Here is a 20582-nt window from a genome sequence, read left to right as displayed (position 1 = left end):
AGACAGGGTCTCATAGTCCATGCTGGCCTAGAACTCTCTATGAAGACCAGGCTGGCCTGGAACTGGTGATCCTCCTGCCTCAGCCTCCCAAGTGCTGGGATTATAGGTATGCCCCATGGTGTCTGACTATTTTTGTTTCACTTGGTCTAATATCCTAGGCAGTTACACTGGTTTCTGTGAAGAGGTCAGAAAGGACATCAGAAAAACAGTTCTACCCTTCTTGGAGGGCAGTGGGCAATGCTTAAGTGGCCAGCAGGATTTCAAAACACTCTCAGGAATGTCAGCCCTGCTCCACTGTGGCCCAAACCACAATCTGGGAACCTTTCAAATGCCTGAATCCCTCAGAATTAGCAACCTAATGCCTGACAGATGAACTGCGGCATAAAGTTACAGAGGAGGCTGAGTCAGGAGATACGAAACACTGAAGAAAAGGAAAAAACTGAGCTAGCCACTGGTGGCTCACACCTGTAATCATAGCTACTCAGGAGGCAGAGATCAGGAGGATTGCAATTCAAAGCCAGCATGGACAAATAGTTCATGAGACCCTATCTTGAAAAAACCCAAAATAAAAAAGAGCTGGTGGAGTGGCTCAAGGTATAGGCCCTGAGTTCAAGCCCCAGTACTGCAAAAAAAAAAAAAAAAAAAAAAAAGAAAAGAAAAAAAGAAAGAAAAAGAAAAAACCCTGTATCTCTTATTACCAAAGGGAAAAACCCCTCTGCTTTGTCCCACATCTCCAAACCTCACATGCCTTGTCATCAAGTGACACTTTACCAGCACAGGGAAAGCTCTCCTTTTTTTTTTTTTTTGTTGTTGTTATTGTTAAATGAGAGGTCTCACATACAACATACCATTTAAATAAATGCAGAAAACCATGTGTGAGGCTAAGTTACTTAGTACACCAGGGTATCCAGCAGACACTTGCATGCAGGCTCAGTGGCCTGGACCCGTGCACTCCTGGGGGCCAGAGCTTGCTGCTGAGAAGACTGGGGGTCTTACCAGTAGGCCAGGGAGGGGTGCTCCTTCAGGGCTTGGGTGGGAAGGGCTGGAAGCTTCTTCAGGTCACTTCTCACCACCTCATTGCTGAAAGAGAACACCAAGAAGCAATTTACCCTCCAAGAACTGATTATTTTTAGGTATTTATTTTCTTTGGCTGTACTGGAGCCTTGCGCTTGCTAGGCAGGCACTCTACCACTTGAACCATACCTCCAGTCCTTTCTGTTTTGGTTATGTTTGAGATAGGGTCTGAAGCTGATGCCTGGATGGTGATCCCCCAACTTTGGCTCCTGAATAGCTGGATGTCAGGCCATTGATTGAGATAGGGTCTTAAACTTTTTGCCTGGATTGGCCTCAAATCTTGATCCTCCTGATCTCTGCCTCCCCACACTGTTCCCTTTTAATGGAAAGGGGTGGGAGGAAGGGCAATTTGTTGTTATTTATTTACTTAATAAAAGAATACATGCATGTCACAGGGAGCCAAGTGTAAGAAAGATCAGGGCGGAATGCTTGGACCACCCAGGACACCTTCTCAAATTCCGGGGAGGAGGAGGGTCCCCAGGTCCCCACCAGGGTAGACTCCAGGAGAAACTTCCCAGTAATGATGTCACTGTGTACTCCTGGAGCACTGTTGACCTCACTAATACACATAGCTGGTTTTCTTTGTTTAGTTTGACTACACACTGGATGCCATTTGCCTAAAGATGATAAATAAATAACCTGTGCTTTTGACAAGGCCTGAAAAGTACTTAGAAAGTGTGAAGTGGACATTTGGTGTTTTGCGCAGCCGGTTCTGGAACCAGAGTATCTATTTCCCACAGACTCACATGTACTCAGGTTTGCAAGATACTCTAAAGCCCCTTGAAGAAAAAGACAAAAGAGGAGGAATGGGAGAAGGAGGAAGAGGAAGAGAAGAACAAGAAGACTGGTTTTCAGCTAGGGATATAGCTCAATGGTAGAGTACCTGCCTATCATGTGCAAAGCCCTGGGTTCGACCTCCAGCACTGGACAAAAGTCAAACAATAACAGCAATAGCCAAACCAAACCAAACTAAAAGCCACCCACAGTTTAACCAGCCTTCTTTTATTTATTGTTATGATACTGGGGCTTGAACTCAGGGCCTACACCTTGAGCCTTTTTTAATGAAGGGTTTTTTTGAGATAGGATCTCATGAACTATTTGCCCGGGGAGGCCTCAAACCACAATCCTCTTGGTCTCTGCCTCCTGAGTAGCTAGGATTACAGGCGTGAGCCATCGGCACCCAGCTAACCAGCCTTCTTCAGATCGTAACTATTTCTCTTGACATACAGCAGCTCTGGCCTCAGCATCCCCTCAGCACCACTCACTACCTCCAGGACCATTACAGGCATCCACTTGGGGATGGTTCTGGTGTGTTTAAAAAGTCCCTCCCCCCATACTGGTCCACCTGAAAGCCTCAGGATCCTGGCTGGGGTTGCTGAGGATAATTGTGAAGTCCTGCCTTTCACCCATGGTTCTAACCTGGGCTGTTAGCAGCTTGTGGCTCATAGAAAGCAAGGCAAACATTGGCCACAGGACATTAGGCAGTGCCATCCATAAATGAATGAGATAAGTCAATGAATAAACAGGAAAGAAGGAAAGGAGGGAGGCAGGTAGACCCCAGGTATAGATGGTGAGCTCCTGGGCATTTGGATAGCAAACACCCCAAAACCCATGCTGCTGGCTGGAGGATTAGCAGTTCCTTGTGTTCCCAGCAGCAATGGAATCAGCAGCTCCACCCCTGGATACTAAGTACCATTGGGGAAAACCACATCAACACACATCAATAGTTGGTGACTAGCTGCTCCTAGAAAGGAACTTTCTCCATCTTTTTTATTTCTTTTTATGATAGGCTCTCTTTATGTAGCTCAGGCTGGCCTTGAACTCATGATCATCCTACCTCAGTCTCCTAAGTGCTGGGATCATAGGAATATACCACTATGACCAGTGAAAGGGCATTTTTCAAATGCACTAAGGGACAAGGACAGTAATGTTTGTGATTCCTACCTTTTAGCAATCCAACAGAAGGAAAAGCCCAACTTGTGATTATTTGAGTCAGCATATGCAATTACTTGCAAGTTTATAATCTAAGTGGCAAGGAAAAGACTTATGGCTTCATAGTTGCTAAGGCCAAAGTATTTACGGAGTCCATCTTGTTAAATGGAAAGTACTGTCAGGGCTCCAAAGTGATGGGGACGTAGTCCTTATCCAAAACACTCTCAGTTTAGCTGGGGAGGTGAGAGGCACACATACAAAGACAACTGAGCATATGGGCAGTGTTCAATCATATTACTTCAAACAAATTTGAAAATTCAGAGCAAAGAAAGGCCCCCTTTGGTATCTGGGCACGTGAAGAAAAACACAGGGAAATCAATCAGTTTTCTCCTTGGAGGAACACAGCAAAGTCCAGGAGGCCATGTATCTTGAATGGGAAGCAATCAATTCAAGTGGCTGCTATGAAAGGGACAATGTGGCTGAAAAGGGAGGAGAGGCTTGGAGGAAAAGGGACAGCCACTGGAAGGTTCAAATCAGTAAGGTCCTGGTGCTTAGGGAACTTCAACTGTATGTCTACCTGCATACCAGTAAGGCACAGCTTAAGCACTCATCCAGCTGGTCAAACACTTGAGAGCCTAGAATAACGGGTTTCTGTGAGTTCCCCAAGCACAGGGATTTGATTTGTGGGTTCACTGGTACCTAGGATGCTGCCTTAAATATCAAAAGGCACTTTTACTGGATACATTCTTAGTGGTTAAAAACTGTGAGAAAAGCAATTCATAAAGGAGCTGACACTTGAGGTTTGGGTTTACCCCACCATCACACCTAAAGTGTATTTGGGGACAGATAGGACGGAGGGAGGAAGGGATCATTTTACCTGCCAACCACTCATTTGTTGGCAAACAAGCTCCCCTGGTGACAGCCACAGGCCTCACTTCCTTGCTGAAACTTGCAGGATTCTCCCATTCTCCTCCAGGGCAAAGTTGCACAGAAAAACACAACAAGCAATCACAAGGGCATGAAGCTTGTCCACATCCATTAATTCTGGAAGGGATCCACAGCTCCTAATCCTTCCCAAAGGACCAGGGAGTAGAAGCGTTCTATTTGCCTTTCTGCAATGATTTAGAAGTGTCCAGCCCTGTCACTCCAGCCAAACTCCATAGCTTCCTTTCTCATTGATTGTCTCTCTGGCATTCTCCCCAGAGTTCAGTGAACCTGGTAAGTGCCAACTTAGAGCATACCTAAAACAGTTCATTGTGATCATATCCATATCCTATTTTTAGAAAAACACACAAAAAGGCTCTACTGAACCAGTTGCTGACCTGACAATAATATTCAAGTCTTTTTTTTTTTTTTTTCGGTACTGGGAATTTTTTGGGTTTTTTTGGTACTCACTCATGCCAGGCCTCACACATGCTAGGCAAGCACTCTACACTTGAGCCACGACCAGCACTTTTGTTTGTATTTTATTTTTGAGATAAGGTCTTGCTACCTGCGTGAGGCTCTCCATCCTCCTCCCTCTGCCTTCTGGGTAGCGGGGGTTACTGTTATGTGCACCACCACACCGGCAAGTGTTTTTATTTTTAATATTAGTCGTATTTCACTCAAATACCTTAGGTAGTTATAGTTTTTCACAGGGTGGGGGAAAGCATAAAGTGAAGAAGGTTAAAATGATGCTGGAGAAAATGATTTGCAAAATCCACAATGGGTTTTCCTTTAAAACACTAGGAAATAACTTTTTCAGGAGCTTCCCCTTGGGTCAAATGAGATGCCCATAATTTGTAGGAGAAACCTGCAGCCAATAGAGCAAGCTTAGTGTGGAAGAATTCTTCCTGAAACCACTTGTTTGATTTGCCCTGCTACAAAAGTCACAGAGCACTAAATCTAGAAAGTTATGCTAGTCTATGTAACATAAGGGAATAATCCGAAACTCAGAAATGGTGACGTTATGACATCATGCTAGCAGTGGACTAACGCCTCCCTATTTTATGGACATACCATGAAGGTAAGGTTCTATAGGAAAAGGCAGTTCTTAAATAAAGAGTATTCCAGGCTCTCAAACCCTTACCCACAATTTCAAAAATCTCCAGGAAACAAACATTTCTTAACCCATTTTTTGGTAAATCTTTTTTTTTTTGGTACTCAGCATCCTATGCACATTAGGCAAGGGCTCCACCACTCTAGTTATATCCTGTCCCTTTTTGCTTTGGTTATGGTCTAAAGCTTCAGATAGGGCCTCATACTTTTGCCTGGGCCAGCCTTGGATCTTCCCAAGTCCACCTTTAAAGTAACTGGGATTACAGGCATGCACCACCACATGGGGTCCAAACCTACCATTTTTATTCAAGGCTGTGTTTGACCTGTATCTCTTTCACCTGGGTGTGAGCACCCATGCTCTAGGTGTAGGAGTGCTACTGAGTGTCATTGGAGCTCTGCCCCAGCCCCTGCCAGAGTGGTAAGGACCATTCTGAATCACTGTCTCAAACCTAAGAAAATTGAATTCAGAAGCATTGAGACCCTAAAGTTTCATATATGCATCATGGCTCTGTATTCCTTTATTCAGTCATACAAAACCTAGACAGCTCTGAGTGGAACTCTGAGGGGAGCCACAGATTATTGTTCCCTGCTGATCTTTAAAAAGGATGCAGGAAACACTCTCTTTTTCCTTCCTCCATGTCCCTACTTCCTTCTTTTTTCTAAATCAAGGGAATGTTGAGGTTATAACAAGAATAATGGGAATACTTTCCCATTTCCTCCTATCACTTGCTTTTCCCCAGATGTGCAGGAAAAGCTGCATGAACTCATGGCTTGGGAGATGTCACAGGGATCTTCCACTGTGGGACAGTACCCGTGTGCATTGGAACTTCCACCATTGCATCTGACATCTTCAGACAAAGGAAGCACCTGGGGACCCTCAGAGATTTTTCCAGCATGAAAGTCTTGACTCTGGGCATGTGTCCTGGATGAGTATGCCACACCAATTTACCAATTGTACAGAAGGGCAAAGTTACAGACACACTTATGAATTAAGGTCTTCGTTTCCGATGCTAATTGTTTAATTATGTAAGTACAGATTTCTTTCTTGATTAGTGATACTGATTTTTCCCTGTTTAAAGGAAATGTGTAAAATTCAAAACAAGTTAAAAAATGTTTACGTCTATGATTGAAAGGCAAATAGTTTTAGTCAGACAGCACAAGAAGAAACAACTGATTCATTTTTTTTTTTTTTACAATGTCACCCTTTAATTTGGGAACCTCAGCTCTGGAAACCTGACATGGTGTCATAACCATGAGCCTTTTTTCTATTCACAGAGTTCAGTCAAAATATGAGTCTAAAATTAGGTAAATGCCTCACAAGAGAGACGAGCTGTCATAATAGGAAATTTCCTCCTTATTTTATAACTCAACAGTTCCCATAGGATCTGACAAATATCATCAGATATTCAAAAAAATCCTGCAAAAAACCCTACCCAAATACTTTAAGGTTCAAAAATGTGAATTACACTCAAAAGCTCAGTCAAATGAACTTTTGTGCACAAAACAAAGCTTTTAGAAACAACTTATAATTTTCCCACTTGAACGATTTGCTTCAATCTTTCAGATTCTGTTACTTTCAAAAGCGCTTAATAACAGGAAAGATTCCAGGTGCTCCTGAGGTTCTGAGGGCCCTCAAGGTCATTGCTACATCATGGGAAAACTCCACATACCCCTCTTTCTTTTCCTTCTTTTAAAAATAAATGAACATGTGAGAATTATATGAATTTCAATTCTTCTCATAAAAAGTCTTCTTTGGGATAATAGGTGTGTTTCCAGTTTTGCAAATGACATTTTTCCTAGGAAGTTGCCAGTAGGGAAATTTATAGGTTTAGGTATGATAGACACTGTCAGGTTACCCAGTTGTAATCTGGCCCTGGAGGTGTGGTTCAAAGGGTAGAATGCTTTCCTTCCAAGTTGTATTCTAAATGTTACTATTCCCAACATAACTGTCAGAATATCTTTTCACTAATTATTTAAACAGTCTCACAAATCTGTTTCTCTTACCATGTGATAGCAACAGTTATTTTCTTTCGAAAGGCAATTAGACAATTGTAGGAAACTGGACCTTAAATGACCCAAAGTTCTAACAATGACTTAAAACTAAGCTTATGCCTAGGCCTGATGGCTCAAGCCTGTGAGCCTAGCTACTTGGTTGGCACAGATAGGGAGCATATCAGTTCCAGGCCAGGGGAAGGGGGAATTTCACAACACCCCATCTCAACCAATGGCTGGGTGTGGTGTCTTGCACCTGCCATCCCAGCTATGCAGGGAAGCATAAAGAGGAGGATTAGGCTCCAAGCTGGCCAGGGCAAAAAGCAAGACCCTACCTCAAAAATAACCAATGTAAAAAGTGCTGGTGGACTAGCCCTTTCTCAAGTGGTAGAGTGCCTACCTAGCAAGCGGGAGGCCCTAACTTCAACCCCCAGTACTGCCAAAAAGAAAAAACAAAACAAAACCAATAAACAACCTCCCCCCCCACCGCCGAGTTTGCTTAGCTGAGCTCGTACTATAAAACCACTGTGTAGGTACAAAGTAATGACATTAGTACATGAGGAGTTGTGATTTGTGGATTGCTGTTCACAAATCCACACGATCTGTCCGCTGGGCAAGAAAATAACTGTCATCTTTTTAAAGTTAGCAATTGATACAAATGTTTACATTACTCAAAAAAGTCTTTTACAAGGAAAACTAGCTTTTTGTCTCCTTTTCCTGTTGATTTTCTAAAATTCTTGCTTAACTTAGGAAAGCATCCTCTGGCTGACCAAAAAGACTTCCCAACCTGGAATTTTCAGAGATGGGGAGCCAACATTAGTTTACATTCATTCACAAATGTCCTTTTAAAAAGACCCACCAGACTTCAAGAAAAGAAAAAAAAAATCACAAGGGCATTTTTGTTTTGGCCACAAAACTTTCTTTCTCTCCAGATTAGTGACTGCACAGCCCCATGGTCTACAAAAGATAAAATATTAAAAGTTCTAAATGCTTTTTGCTCTACTTGCTCTCCTGGGGATCTCAGAACATACAGTGTCTTAAAGATAATGGGAATTTTTTGGAACAAATAACTACTCCAAGCTCCCCCTCTGAAATGGAGATGAAAGTCAATTTTCCTTGTTAATGAAGGACTGCATTTATTTCTATCGAATGCATAATGCATTTCTGTATTTCTAAAAGCAAGACCTTTTTTTATATAAAGAAACAGAATTAGAATCCTATAGAAATCAGACACAGTCAGATTTCTCATGGGCCACTAAACATTGATAAGCTAATATTCTCTCCTGTGGACTAGCATTTAATTTTGTACAGATGTGTCATTTATAGTAACCCCAAGGTATTCAGTCAAAACCACACTTCTCCTTTGGTGGCTATGTTTCTTTGGAATGGGGAGCCTGCAGACACAGGGTGCCTCTTGTCATCTCTCCTGTCAACCTTTGATGTTGTGATAGATCCTGTTGAACAAAGAGTTACCAGGTAGGCAGAGTGTGGCTCGTGGACCTTCACATGGAATTTCCTTAATACCAGTCTCTCAGGTGTTGCTGGCTGACTAGCCTTATGAATTTCATGCTGGGAGAGTCCTGTTCTAATGACCAGCATCAGCACCTCTGTCCTCTGTCACAAAGGTACTTCCAGGTCCCAGCAGACAGCCCAGAGCCACAGAACTCTGCTGCCCTGGTTTCAATAAATCTTGTTAACAAAAAATTCTACATAACAGATTTTTTATTGGTCCATTAATGGATGGATGATTGTCTATATCAAAGGTCTGATTTGAGCATTTGTGATTTGTCATGTTCAGCAGAAAGCAACTTAAAGTCATTTCATTTCTGCAAAATTGCTTAAAGATATTATGATTTTAAATTTGTGTCACATTCTCAGAAAGAACAGAAGGGCTGACAGAAGGTGACAAGTGAGATGATACACAAGAGTAGGGTGAGGAGATTTGTCAATAGGATTTTCAGCTAACTTCCCCTTAGGAAACCCCACCCACCCACAATCAAGTTCTTGTACCTACTGCCTCCTTAATAGAGTCTTCTATCAAATTAAATTAGAACATCACTAGAAAGCTTGGATGTCTTGTCAGCTGATTAAATGGTGTTCTCTGCATTGACCTTGGTAAAGAAGAAAACATTCTTCTACAAAAGCCTCATTTAAAAAAGTTTTAAAATGAAAAAGTCATTGCTGAGCACTCAAAACACAACATGTGTGACAAATAACGCTTGTATAAATCACAGGCAGCGTCTGCTGGTTGACTAATGTTCGTTCAATGGCAATTATCCAATGAGAAGCTTTGTTTTTGACAGCGTTGGCCTCTCTCCATCTAATATTCTGCTCCTTGCTACCTTGACCGACACCTCTGAGGCCATTCAATTGTTTTTAAAAAGAAATGCCAACTGTACTGATTTCCTGAATGTTGACAGACATGACATTTTTCTCCTTTTTACATGTATGTATGCCAGGAAATGAAACAAGATTACCCATGCTGTGATACAGAAAATAATACAAGTGAGAAAACATTATTTTTAGATAAGACTATTTCCTGACCCTTTAATGATATTGTACCAATTTGTCCACCATCGGTCATAATTTGAACATGTACTTCTTCCTATCACGATAATACTACTTATCTGTCTATACCTCAGTCACTTGCTTTCAGCAATGCTAAACCCAACATTCATTGTCAAGTTCAAAAGACAAGGAAGTGAACATTTCTATTAACTGCAAAAAAGAGAGTTACATAAGAATAAGCCTTCGGGGATCTGCTGAGCAAAATGAGAGTCCAAAAGAAGAAAGACAAAAGCCAGAAAGCTTCATGAGAAAGAGGTTACAGTTCTGATTTGTCGTTATATCGTTCTCTTTCTCATAAAGCATGTCAGCACTTTTGACTTCTCTCATTTGTAAAAATAACCGCTTTTTTTTTTCAACTGTGCTTCAAGGAAATGGCTCAAATAATTTGCAGATTTTTAATACTCATTCCACATATGTATAACCTGCACATAGTCCCTGAAATGTAAGTATATAAATAATAGCTCCCTGGGCAAAATAACCTTTTAGGAAGTTACAGATTTAAGACCCCTTGGGCTCTGAAGAGTTACTGTGCCTTTTGAGTGTGGTCATTGATGTCAAAGGCTATCTGATCATCTAGATTCTAGAAAATCTTAGAATTAAACCCTGGACCCTGTGTTACACAGGTTTTAAAAGCCTCCTCCAAGGCTCTGTATTTCTAAGCTGGCATTTTACATTTATAGACCATGTTTCAAAGCCATTCAGTTACATACCACTAAGGATGGTTGTCATGCATTAGTGACTATTAGCAAAGCTCACTTTCTGTAAAAACTAAGTTATAAGAATGGGACGTCTAAAATGCCTAATGTTCAACCACCAAAGCAAATTGGTCAATTTCCATGCTTTGGGGATCTTCCCAGAAGTAGATGGGAAGAGGCACACACAAGGAACTTAAAATTAACTTCCCTTATTCCAAAACTCCTGATCACTCAAGCACACTAATTTCTCAGCACCTCTGAAGAGTTTGACTAACCGTGGACCTGCTCCAGAAAACGGGTGTGTGTTAGGGACTCCCTTGTGACAGATTGCCTCTGCCATCAATGGGGCAGGTTTTCTGTGATGAGATAAACTGACCTTTGGATAAGGTGTCTGACCTTTCCTTCCTTTGACAGCTATTTCTCTCCCCAGACAGCTACATTTACAAACTGCCAGACAGCTCTCTGACAAATGGAGCTCAACCAAGACCCTTTGTTTCTCTGAACCTAGCCAACATACTGGCATTCCACCAGCTCACAAGGGGGCCACCAATGACTGCTGGGGCCAGGCCTGTACTTCCTCCTCCCTGGCAGTCCGTGTGGCCTGATTCCCATGATCTATGGGGCCAGAGGAGGTTGTTCCTGGTTCACATTCCATCCTGTCAGGACACTCTCAAAAATAAATAATATTTACAGCAGGGTTCAGAGCTGGCGAACGAAAAAGTATCTTGAGAGTAAGTAGATGAGACAATGGAATTCACTGGGTTTGTGGTTTTCAAACCATTTTCACAGGACCCTAGAAATCTTTTAAGTAGATGGGTTTGTACTTATCGAGACCCCAAATTCCAGTACCAAATTAAGTTCATAAGATAGCAACAAATGGAAAAATTGTTAGAAATTATAGTTTGTATAACCCCAAAACGTTTCATTGAACAAATTCAGTAAATGGCAATTGGCCACCTACCATGTTCAAGGTCTCTAGCTCTTCATAGTCATTATCTACTCAAAATTTGACTATCTCTTCTTTCTATGCAGGACTTGGGAAACCTAAATAAGAGGGACCTGGAGGTCTCCTTGTACAAATATTCAAACTGAGCCAAAGGTATTCTATTTTAGATAAGGGGTCAACAAACTACAACCCACAGGCCAAATCTAGCCATCCTCTTGTTTTTGTATGGCCTGAGAATTAAGAATGGATTTTACATTTTTAACTGGAGAAGATAGAGAAGAAGAGGAAGAGGAAGAGGGAGAGGAAGAAGGAAGAAGAAGAGAAGAAAGAAGAGAAGAGCAGGATGAGGGGGAGAAGATTTCATGAAACATGAAAATTTATATTAATATTCAAAATTCTCATGTCCCTAAATAAAGTCTTATTGAAACACAACCATGATCATCAGTTTACCTATCATCTGAGGCTCCTTTTTGCTTTAGGAAGAATTGAGTGCAACAGATGGTGGTCTGCAAAACCCAAGCTATTGACTCTTTGGTTCTTTACAGAAAAAGTTTGCCAACCCTTGTTTTAGATTTTAACATAATATTTTACCTTTGTGGAACTACCTGACCTACATTGTGTACCCCAAGCTTGGTTATGTTGCCTTTAGTGATCAAATCCTTTGAAGCAGGGCAAAACATATGTATTTCTTGATAGTGTAGAAGTATGATTTATGTTTCTTTTTTCTACCATTTTTCCTCCATCCTACTGATGGGCCAAGCCAAGCCTTAACACTTCACTTTCCTGTGCATGTGGGTCTCTCCTTTTGCCTAAAGACTTTGATTCTAAAGCATGGGCTATCTCGGCCTTTTCTTAGAGAAGTTTGGTAGAACAAAACCCCTGGCAAAGCATGTGTCTTTGAGTAGATGGTTCTACTGGGGATGTCTACAACTGAAGGTTCTGGTGTGGGATTGTGGATGATCGCAGCCATATTTCTCAATGGGCAGTGCTTAACGAATGAATGGCAAGGCTGAAGTTTGTAGGGTTACTAAAGCTGTTCCCAGTAATTAAATCTGTTTATGTTTTCTCCAACACAACATCTTAAGAAGGAAGGAAAGGAGAAGTGGAATGTCTATGTTGTAACACTTGCATGAAACACCTCTCCCTGTAGGACAGAGTTCTTTCCCTTGAGGATCAGGAACTAAATTGAGATAAAAAAAAAAAAAAAAAAAGAGGTCCACATACTAATTAGGGCTGCCAGGCTATATCTGTACCCATAGTCACAGCACAGGAGTGATTCCAGGCTTCATGGAGACACTTGGCCAACCCATCAAATCTGAAAGCAATGTGCATGTGTGGCTTTGGGCTCTGAGTTCAGTTTTTTAGTGACCTGTAGGATTTTCATTCCATATAGAATGTTGTCTCTGCTATATGTTTTCTCTGTCTTGTTTTCACTGACAAGCTGACAGCTGGATCTCATCATATACATGAATAAATTGTCCCCCACAAAGGACAGACAGGATAATTTCTGTTAACAGAAAAGCAACAGAATACAGAATACAGAAAAACAACAGAATATTTCACCACTTTTGTAAACTTACCTAGAAAAATCTCCTTTTGCTTCCTGTGGAAGAAAAAATTCAGCATCAGTGTTGGACTTTCATATATATGCTAGATCATGACATTCTGCTCAGTGAGGTAAGAGCCTCCCCCTGCTCTCACCCTATTTGTTATAGGAATACATTCAGAAGGAACACAAAGTTAAAGTTTAGAAAATTATATCCAAAGAGAGTGATAAGTAAGTTTCTACTCTAGGCCTTGGCCTAACTTGTTTAAGATTAGAGTTTCTGAATCTGAAGTATCTGATGTGTGCTCAGATATAACTGTCCCTTTTTCTCATTCTGTTCCATTCTCTTTCCCACCCCCCCACTTTTTTTGAGCAGGAATCTTCCTGTGTTGCCCAGGCTGATCTCAAACTCCTGCTCTCAAGCTGTCCTGCTGCCTCAGCCTCTCGAGTTGCTGGGATTATAGAGATGCACCACTGTGCCTGGCTAGAACTATTTATTTCTTATACCACTTTTTGTTTTGTTTTGTGGCTCTTTCCCTATTATACCAAAGACTCTCCAGGTAGAGGCAGGGGCTGTGGAAACTTCACTTAATCTGGCATAACACTGTCCACACAGAGTTGTGTGTTGAAGGACCAGCTTCATGATGCAATTTCAACTCACCTTATCATCATTACAGCCAATACTCTGGAAGATCTCTCTCTCTCTCTCTCTCTCTCTCTCTCACACACACACACACACATACACAAAGAGAGAGACACACACACACATACACACACACAACACAAGCTGAAGATTTTTTCTTTGTGTTTAGGGGCATGAAATGATTATTTGGTAATTCATTCTAGCTATTCACTTAGTTTTTCCTAGAGCAAAAAAGATACCAACCTCAAAGAAAATGGGGTCACTGAATGATTTCAGCTTAATCTCACAACTCTACTTTATAGTGATATACTGTCATAAAATTTTGGAGTACTAGAAAATCTTATTTATAGTCATGGTATCAGTGTTCCCAATAACTCCTTCCAGCTGGACGCTAGAGAAAGTTAGGAAGACAAAGTGGTTATGGCCACTGCCTGTGCCTGGTGAGTCTTGTTTCCTTTTTTTTTTTTTTTTTGTGTAGAGCAACTTACCTGTAAAATATAGGAAGCTAATTCAAATACCACCTCACTGTCAACATCAATCAGCTCCTGAAAGGGAAAATCAACAAGCAAGGTACGTTTAGTGTTCTAACAATGACCTCTTCATAACAGCTCTCTGAAAAGAGACCTGGTCTTTTCTGGGGAGTTCTCCAGAATCTCAAATACTCATGGAATATCTCTGCTCCCTGAGACCATTGCTCTGAATTATTTGGTTCCTAACACTCCCTGTCACCCTTTGCACATCTTTTAAGCAGCAGGCACCAGTGCTTCTGGCCTGTGTGTCACTTAAAGGATTCGTCTTTAAACCTTGTTGAGACATTGAAGGGTGTGCCATTCCCAGCTTTTTACAAACTCGTTCATCTTATTAATCACTGGAATAAGAGTAATTCACAGTCAATTGCATTTTCATTGTAAATTCTATGTCAGAACTCATAGCAAGGCTTTATTGAAAGTAATGTTTTAATGGGATTAAGATGCTAGGTTAAAATCAAAATTAGAGAAAATTAGAAATACAATTCTTCAGCTATACGAGACACATTTCTTTCATGTGCTCATAGTTCAATGTAGCTGTTGGCTATCATCTTGCCAGTACAGATATAGAACATTTCTATCATTGCAAAAGGTTCTGTTGGTCAGCGTAATGATGGGGTTAAGTTTAGACACATTTCTGCTCTATTAATTCCTCCAGCAAATTCTTCATTTTGATCTACTGTCATGATCTTAAAAGAATACGAATTTCTCCTCGGTTTTTGAAAAAAAAATACAATGTAAAAATTTTCAGGATGCATATAGGGATGTTTTGACCAATGGCAGACTGCATTTACAATGATGAACCCATGGGATTGTATTACCTCGTGATGTCATAGCATCATCATTCGTAAAATTCACCGTATGACGTTTGTACGATAGCACATTCATCAGAATATGTGTATGTTGGTAAGTGAACATGCTTGTAGTTCCTACGTTTTAAAGACAGTTTATTTAAGTATCAATTGAAATGTATAAAAATTACCTGTATTTAACGTGTATGTTTGATGAGTTTGGACTGACGTACACATCTAATGACACCATCATCACAATGAAGGTTATAGATATGTCCCTCACTCCAAAACTCTCTGTGTATGTGTGTTAAAAACCCTCTCAATAAACTTTTAAGTGCGTGACACTGTCTTGTTATAAGAGCTCATATGTTAAAGACAAAGGGAAACCTGGATGCATCAGCATTCCGTGATAATAAACAAATTAACAGATGCCATAGTTCTGTTGTCAAGATTAAGTGAGTCTTCATTTTTCTTTCCCTACTAGCACTACATCGTCTATTGAGTGACCAGATGAGAGCTAGATCTAGGAGAAATTTAGAGATCAGCTAGCCAGCCCAATGCTTTTATTGACAACAGAAATTCAAAAACATGAAGGGACTTGCACAAAGTCACAGGGCTTTAATGGCAATTATGGGGCAGGAAACAGTCCCCAACTACTTGTCTAGTACATGACTGTCCTTAGGACTCATTCCCCCAATCAATAAGGACTCAGTCTCAGCCAACATATTCTCAGAACAATATCTATAACTAAATTTAGCTTAGAGGGTTACTTTTAATTATGTGTTACTTGAACTATAAACCAAATTTTGATTTATGAACTTTTCTAATTATTTTGAGGGAGTCCAAAATAATTGTAGTCTCTGTAATTCAAGACTATGCATTCAGGTAATTGTATCTTTTGAAGAAGGGATATCCTTAAGGTCTTTCAGGCTTGGGAATTTCAAAGCTGGAATATTTGCTACTGAGCCACCTCAGAAGTGTGGCCTGAGAAAAGGAACAAGCATATGGAAGAATGGGAGCCAATAATTCTTTAAGTTTAACCAGCCACGAGGGCTTTACAGCCTCTGTAATTGATATGGACTGTCAGGGTGGGATGGGAAAGAATGTTTAGAATTGCAGTGTGGGATTACTGGGTCCCACCAGAATGTAAATCATTGAACAGTGCGCAAATGATTCAACAGAAACTGCCCAAGGTTTGCACAACAGATCACTTCTACCTTCCTGATGTCCGTTTCCTTTCCCACCGATCAGCTTCCTAACGAGCTCAGGGTACTTGTAATCATACTGGTGTGTGCACTGCTCAAACATTTACTGGCCAAGGACGGGCTAATGGTTAACATCCGTTAGGAGGTTATGTCCCGTGCAGCTCAAAGCCAACCAGCAGAAAGTGTGGGCATAGCATTTAGTTCACCATTTGAGTCTTCTGCTGAATGAAAATGTCTTTAACTTGTGGGTGTGGCGGGGAGCAGGGATGAGGGAAAAGGAGGAAGTCTTCCATTCTGCACAACCCATTATGTAGTTCCAGGGTGTTCTGTTGGTGAATATTAACCACACTGTACTATTATTCACAGTAAAACTTCTGCACCATTAAATGCCCAACCTGGTTTATGCAGGCTCTCTCCCGTCATAGTTGTCCTCAGGGTAAGTGGACACTAGCACCTTGACTGGGGTGACATTTTACCTTCTTTAACCTTGACCATCTCCCAGTGAAGACATTGTAAAGAGTGAGAGTCAAAATGTGTCCAGGAAGAGAGAAAAGGAATAAAGAGCAAAATGCCCCAGATATTGCATGCACTTGAAGGCATGATAGGTAAGAGCTACATTATTACTTCTTACCATTCCTATTTAATTTGATCAAGTTCAAGAACCAACTCACTGGATGTCCTCAGAGGGGTCAACACAGAGATCTAAAGAGTGTGTCCAAGAATTGATCTAGGACTGGCCAGAAGATATGCTACTAATTGTTAAGAAAAGATTTTATCATATTCTAGCGGACTTTGTTGAATTCTCAGAGACCTTTCATTCACAGGGCATTCTCTCCTTTTATTGTTATTATTTTATTATAATTATCAACACATCCCCCCTTTCACATCTTTCTCTCCCAAGTGATTTTATCTTTGAGATTTTGCTGCCATGGAATAAAGTCCTAGACTTTCTGCCCATGCCACAAATTTCCCATTGTACTTCAAAACCTGAAAAGCTCAGTTCCCCAAAGAGGAGTTACTAGAAGTTTCCAGAGATCTTCCTGTCAGAAATGTGCTGCCTGGCAATCCAGAGGTGGCTTTTTTCATGTGTTTCTGCTCAAGCAGAGAAAATAAACTGAAGGAGACAGCAAAAAGTGTGTGCAAAATGCCCTGCTCCCCAGGGGCACTGGGCTTTCACTTGATGGAGGACAAAATGGGTTAAGTAGGAGGGGTGGGAGGAGACTCCTCAAGGAAGATCTATGGGTGGCTTCCATCTGGTCATCTACAGAGGCTGGCGGGGTGACATTCCTCTGGGCATACTCAATCTTGGGCTTGGGATGGAAGGCCCCAGTTCTCTCAGGGCTATCAGGGGAGAGGTTCCGCTCTGCTAGAATCTTGCCTGGGTGTCTGGGGTGGTGAAGAGCATGTGGTAATCTTATATTGAGACGCCCCAGGAAAAGGGAGATGCTGGCAGAGGGAATACAGTGTCTCTTGGTTATTGGGATCCATTTGGTGTGTGCTTTGGGCATCTGTTTTCCTTACTACTGGATAATCTGTGCCACTTTCTTTGATTTTTGAAAATGGTATGGGATGAGGGAATGTGACCATCTGCAGGGGTGGGCGTGTGTGCTCTGAGCAGGGTGGCAGGGGGAGGATGTTCCACTTCCTCTGCTCAGGATGGATCATCCCAGGGGATGAAGCAGCTGAAGGAAGAGGCTGAAGACATTTGTTGGCTGTATAGTGGTAAAAAATGTTCTCAGGAAGATTTCCATCAGAGGGTCTCTACATGTTCTCAATGAATAGTCTCAGGAGACCCCCACCTGGCAGCTGTTATGGATGTTTCTCCATCACTGGAGGAAGTCTCCCTGATCCCAGGCTTGGAAGATTTTGCTGATGGTCTTTACACTCCACCAAGAGTGTAAAACACAGAGGAATGGAAAGCATTCCTCTGTGGTCAAGAATTATACCAATTTCAAGGGCGAGGTGTGGTGGTACATGGCTGTAATCCCAGCTACTCAGGAGGAGATAGGGAGATTGTGGTGTGAAGCTGGCCTGGGCAAGCATGATGCTATCTGAAAAATAACTAAAGCAGAAAGGGCTGGGGGCATGGTTAAAGTGGTAGAATGCCTGCCTAGCAAGCTTGAGACCCTGAGTTCAAACTCTGGTACTGCCAAAAGAAATTTATAGAAATTCCAGCTTTCATGTAAGATGAATGAGCTAATGATATGAACTATGATTATCAGTTTCAGGGGAGGTTGAGAAGATGCCAGTGAGGATGACTTACACAAAGTCCATCAGAACCGCTTGTAGGGATGCTTCATGGGCTTTCCTAAGGAATCCTCACCCGCAGTTACCACCTTTATTCTTACCCACAAAACACCTGAAGCTAGCTTATCCTGTCTGGCCATCCTCCTAAAGATCATTTCTACTCTCTCCTCCAAACTCTAGGTTCTATTCTCAACCTCCCAACAGCTCAGGGACATCCAAGCAGTCATCAGACCCCTTGGGTTTCATTTTCCTCATGGTTAAATGGGGAGAATGTTTTTCCCAACTGTTTTACTGGGTTTGGCGAGACATGAATGTGAAGGGGACTTGGAAAGGAAAAGCACAGAAGGAATGTCCTGTCTATTGTTTATCTCCAACCATGGAATCTAAAGATAATCTGAGCCCCATAGTTCCCTTCGGCATGTCTTTGTATTTACAGGAATCTTTTTTTTCCTGGTGGCATGGATTTTGAACTCAGGGCCTCATACTTGCTAGGCAGGTGCTCTTACTGCTTGAGCCACTCCACTGGCTCTTTCTTTTGTGACAGGTTTTTTTCAAGATAGGGTCTCACACACTATTTGCCTGGGGCTGACTTTGAACTGTGAGCCTCCTGATCTTTGCCTCCTCCTGAGTAGCTAGTATTATAGGCGTGAGTCACCCCAGTGCCTGGCCTATAGGGATCTTTAGTAAGATTTTTTTTTAAAAGAGAGAGATGGGCAGGGGCTGGGGCTGGAGCTCAGTAACAGAGCACTTGCCTAGTATATAGGAAACCCAGCATGAGAGAGAGAGAGAGAGAACGCATTGTGTATGTGCGTTTTGGTCACCATGCATGTATTGTTTAATTTTAACTGACACCTTGCCTGGCTATGGGGTACCCAGATTAAGCATTTCTGGATGTGTCTGTGAGGGTATTTTTGGATGACATTAACACTTGGGTGTAATGCAAGGGAACATCACACAATCTCTTAAGGGTCTGAATAGAACAACTGGTGGAAGAGAAAGGAGTTTTCCCCCTTATTTTTCATCCTTCACTTTTTAAAAAATTTTTGGTGGTACTGGGGTTTGGACTCAGGGCCTTGAACTTGAACTTGCTGCACTGGTTCTCTACCACTTGAGCCACACCCCCAGCCCATTTTGCTTTAGTTATTTTTCATATAGAGTCTTATGTTCCCCATCCTCCCAGGGCCTGGTTAGAACTGTGATCTTTCTACTTATGCTCCCTGTGTAGCTGGGGTGACAGGCAAATACCACCATGCCCATCTTTTTCATTGAGATGGAACTCTTGCTAACTTTTTGCCTGCATTGGCCTCCAACTGCTATTCTCTCAATGTTCACCTCCCAAGTAAGTGGGATTACAGGCATGAGCAAACATATCCAGCCCCCTCATCCTTTATTTTTTGAGCTGGGACATCTCATCCCATCTTCTCCCACCCCTGGCCTGAGATTTACAACATTAGCTTATCTGGTTCTCAGGCCTCTAAGCATGGACTGGAACACCCCAGTGTGGCGGGGCCTCCAGCTTGCAGATGGTATATCAGCCTTCTCAGTCCCCTGAGTCAACTTCGTGTAAATGTCTTTATGTGTATCTCTCTCTATTTCGTTCTGTTTTTCTGGAGGATCCTGGCTAATATGGCATATATCATCAAATTGGGCCACAATGCTCGTATACAGCAGCACTTGCTGTCTCCCTTCTTATGACTGTGTACCCAGTTCCTCACTGCAGAACACATAATATCTACGTGGGGCTGGCCCCAGGCACATGGGGATGGGGCATAGGATAACATCGCTGTGAACTTGCACAATGCTTCCTTGGCCCTTTCCCAGATTTTCAACAGTCAAGTCACGTCATGTTTGTCCTGTGGTCCACAGTGCATGCCATTTGGGGACACTGGGACTTCTGCTGGCTGCTGTAGACAGCCCACACTATGATCACATTTAAATTATGCTTGATCTCAATGCTTATCTTGTGCAACAATGACAACCAAAGCAACAAGACCCATGGTGTTGCCTTCTGGAGATGGACTGCAATATGCTTCCTTGGGCTGGAGAAAGAGTGGCAAGGGCATTTTTCTGAGTGGAATTTTATGACCACCTCCTGTGACTTATCACTGTACTAGCACAAAGCGAATGCTCAGGAAATTGGTTTTAATTGACTACTTTTGGATCCAAGATAGCAAGGATTTGCATGTTTCCTGGCAGATCACCAAGGTGGGTGCCCACATGCATTCAGTGAGAGCAAATCCTGACAGAGAAGAAAAAGCATAAAATCCCTGCTGTGCGAGTTCCTTCCAGATCTTGGTCTGGAAGCTTCCTATGTGATTGGAGTTTAAGTAATTATTCTTGGGCAACATTGGCCACTTAGTTCTAAATGCTATCACTCTT

At 41.9% G+C, this 20582-nt stretch overlaps 1 protein-coding gene across 12 annotated transcripts in view; it reads right to left on the bottom strand.

Annotated features, from left to right (window-relative positions):
• Frmd4a (FERM domain containing 4A) overlaps window positions 1–20582 on the bottom strand; it is a 601438-nt gene that overhangs the window by 90708 nt on the left and 490148 nt on the right. For all 12 annotated transcript variants that reach the window (XM_074056623.1, XM_074056622.1, XM_074056621.1 and 9 more), the window contains 3 exons: window positions 13922–13978; window positions 12825–12847; window positions 997–1080 (listed from right to left, as the gene is read on the bottom strand). In XM_074056623.1, the coding sequence (XP_073912724.1) occupies window positions 997–1080; window positions 12825–12847; window positions 13922–13978 (164 nt within the window). The remainder of the gene's footprint in view (window positions 1–996; window positions 1081–12824; window positions 12848–13921; window positions 13979–20582) is intronic.

Source organism: Castor canadensis, chromosome 15, assembly GCF_047511655.1.
Source record: "Castor canadensis chromosome 15, mCasCan1.hap1v2, whole genome shotgun sequence".
Taxonomy (NCBI): domain Eukaryota; kingdom Metazoa; phylum Chordata; class Mammalia; order Rodentia; family Castoridae; genus Castor; species Castor canadensis.
This window is presented reverse-complemented; position numbering and strand designations above follow the sequence as displayed.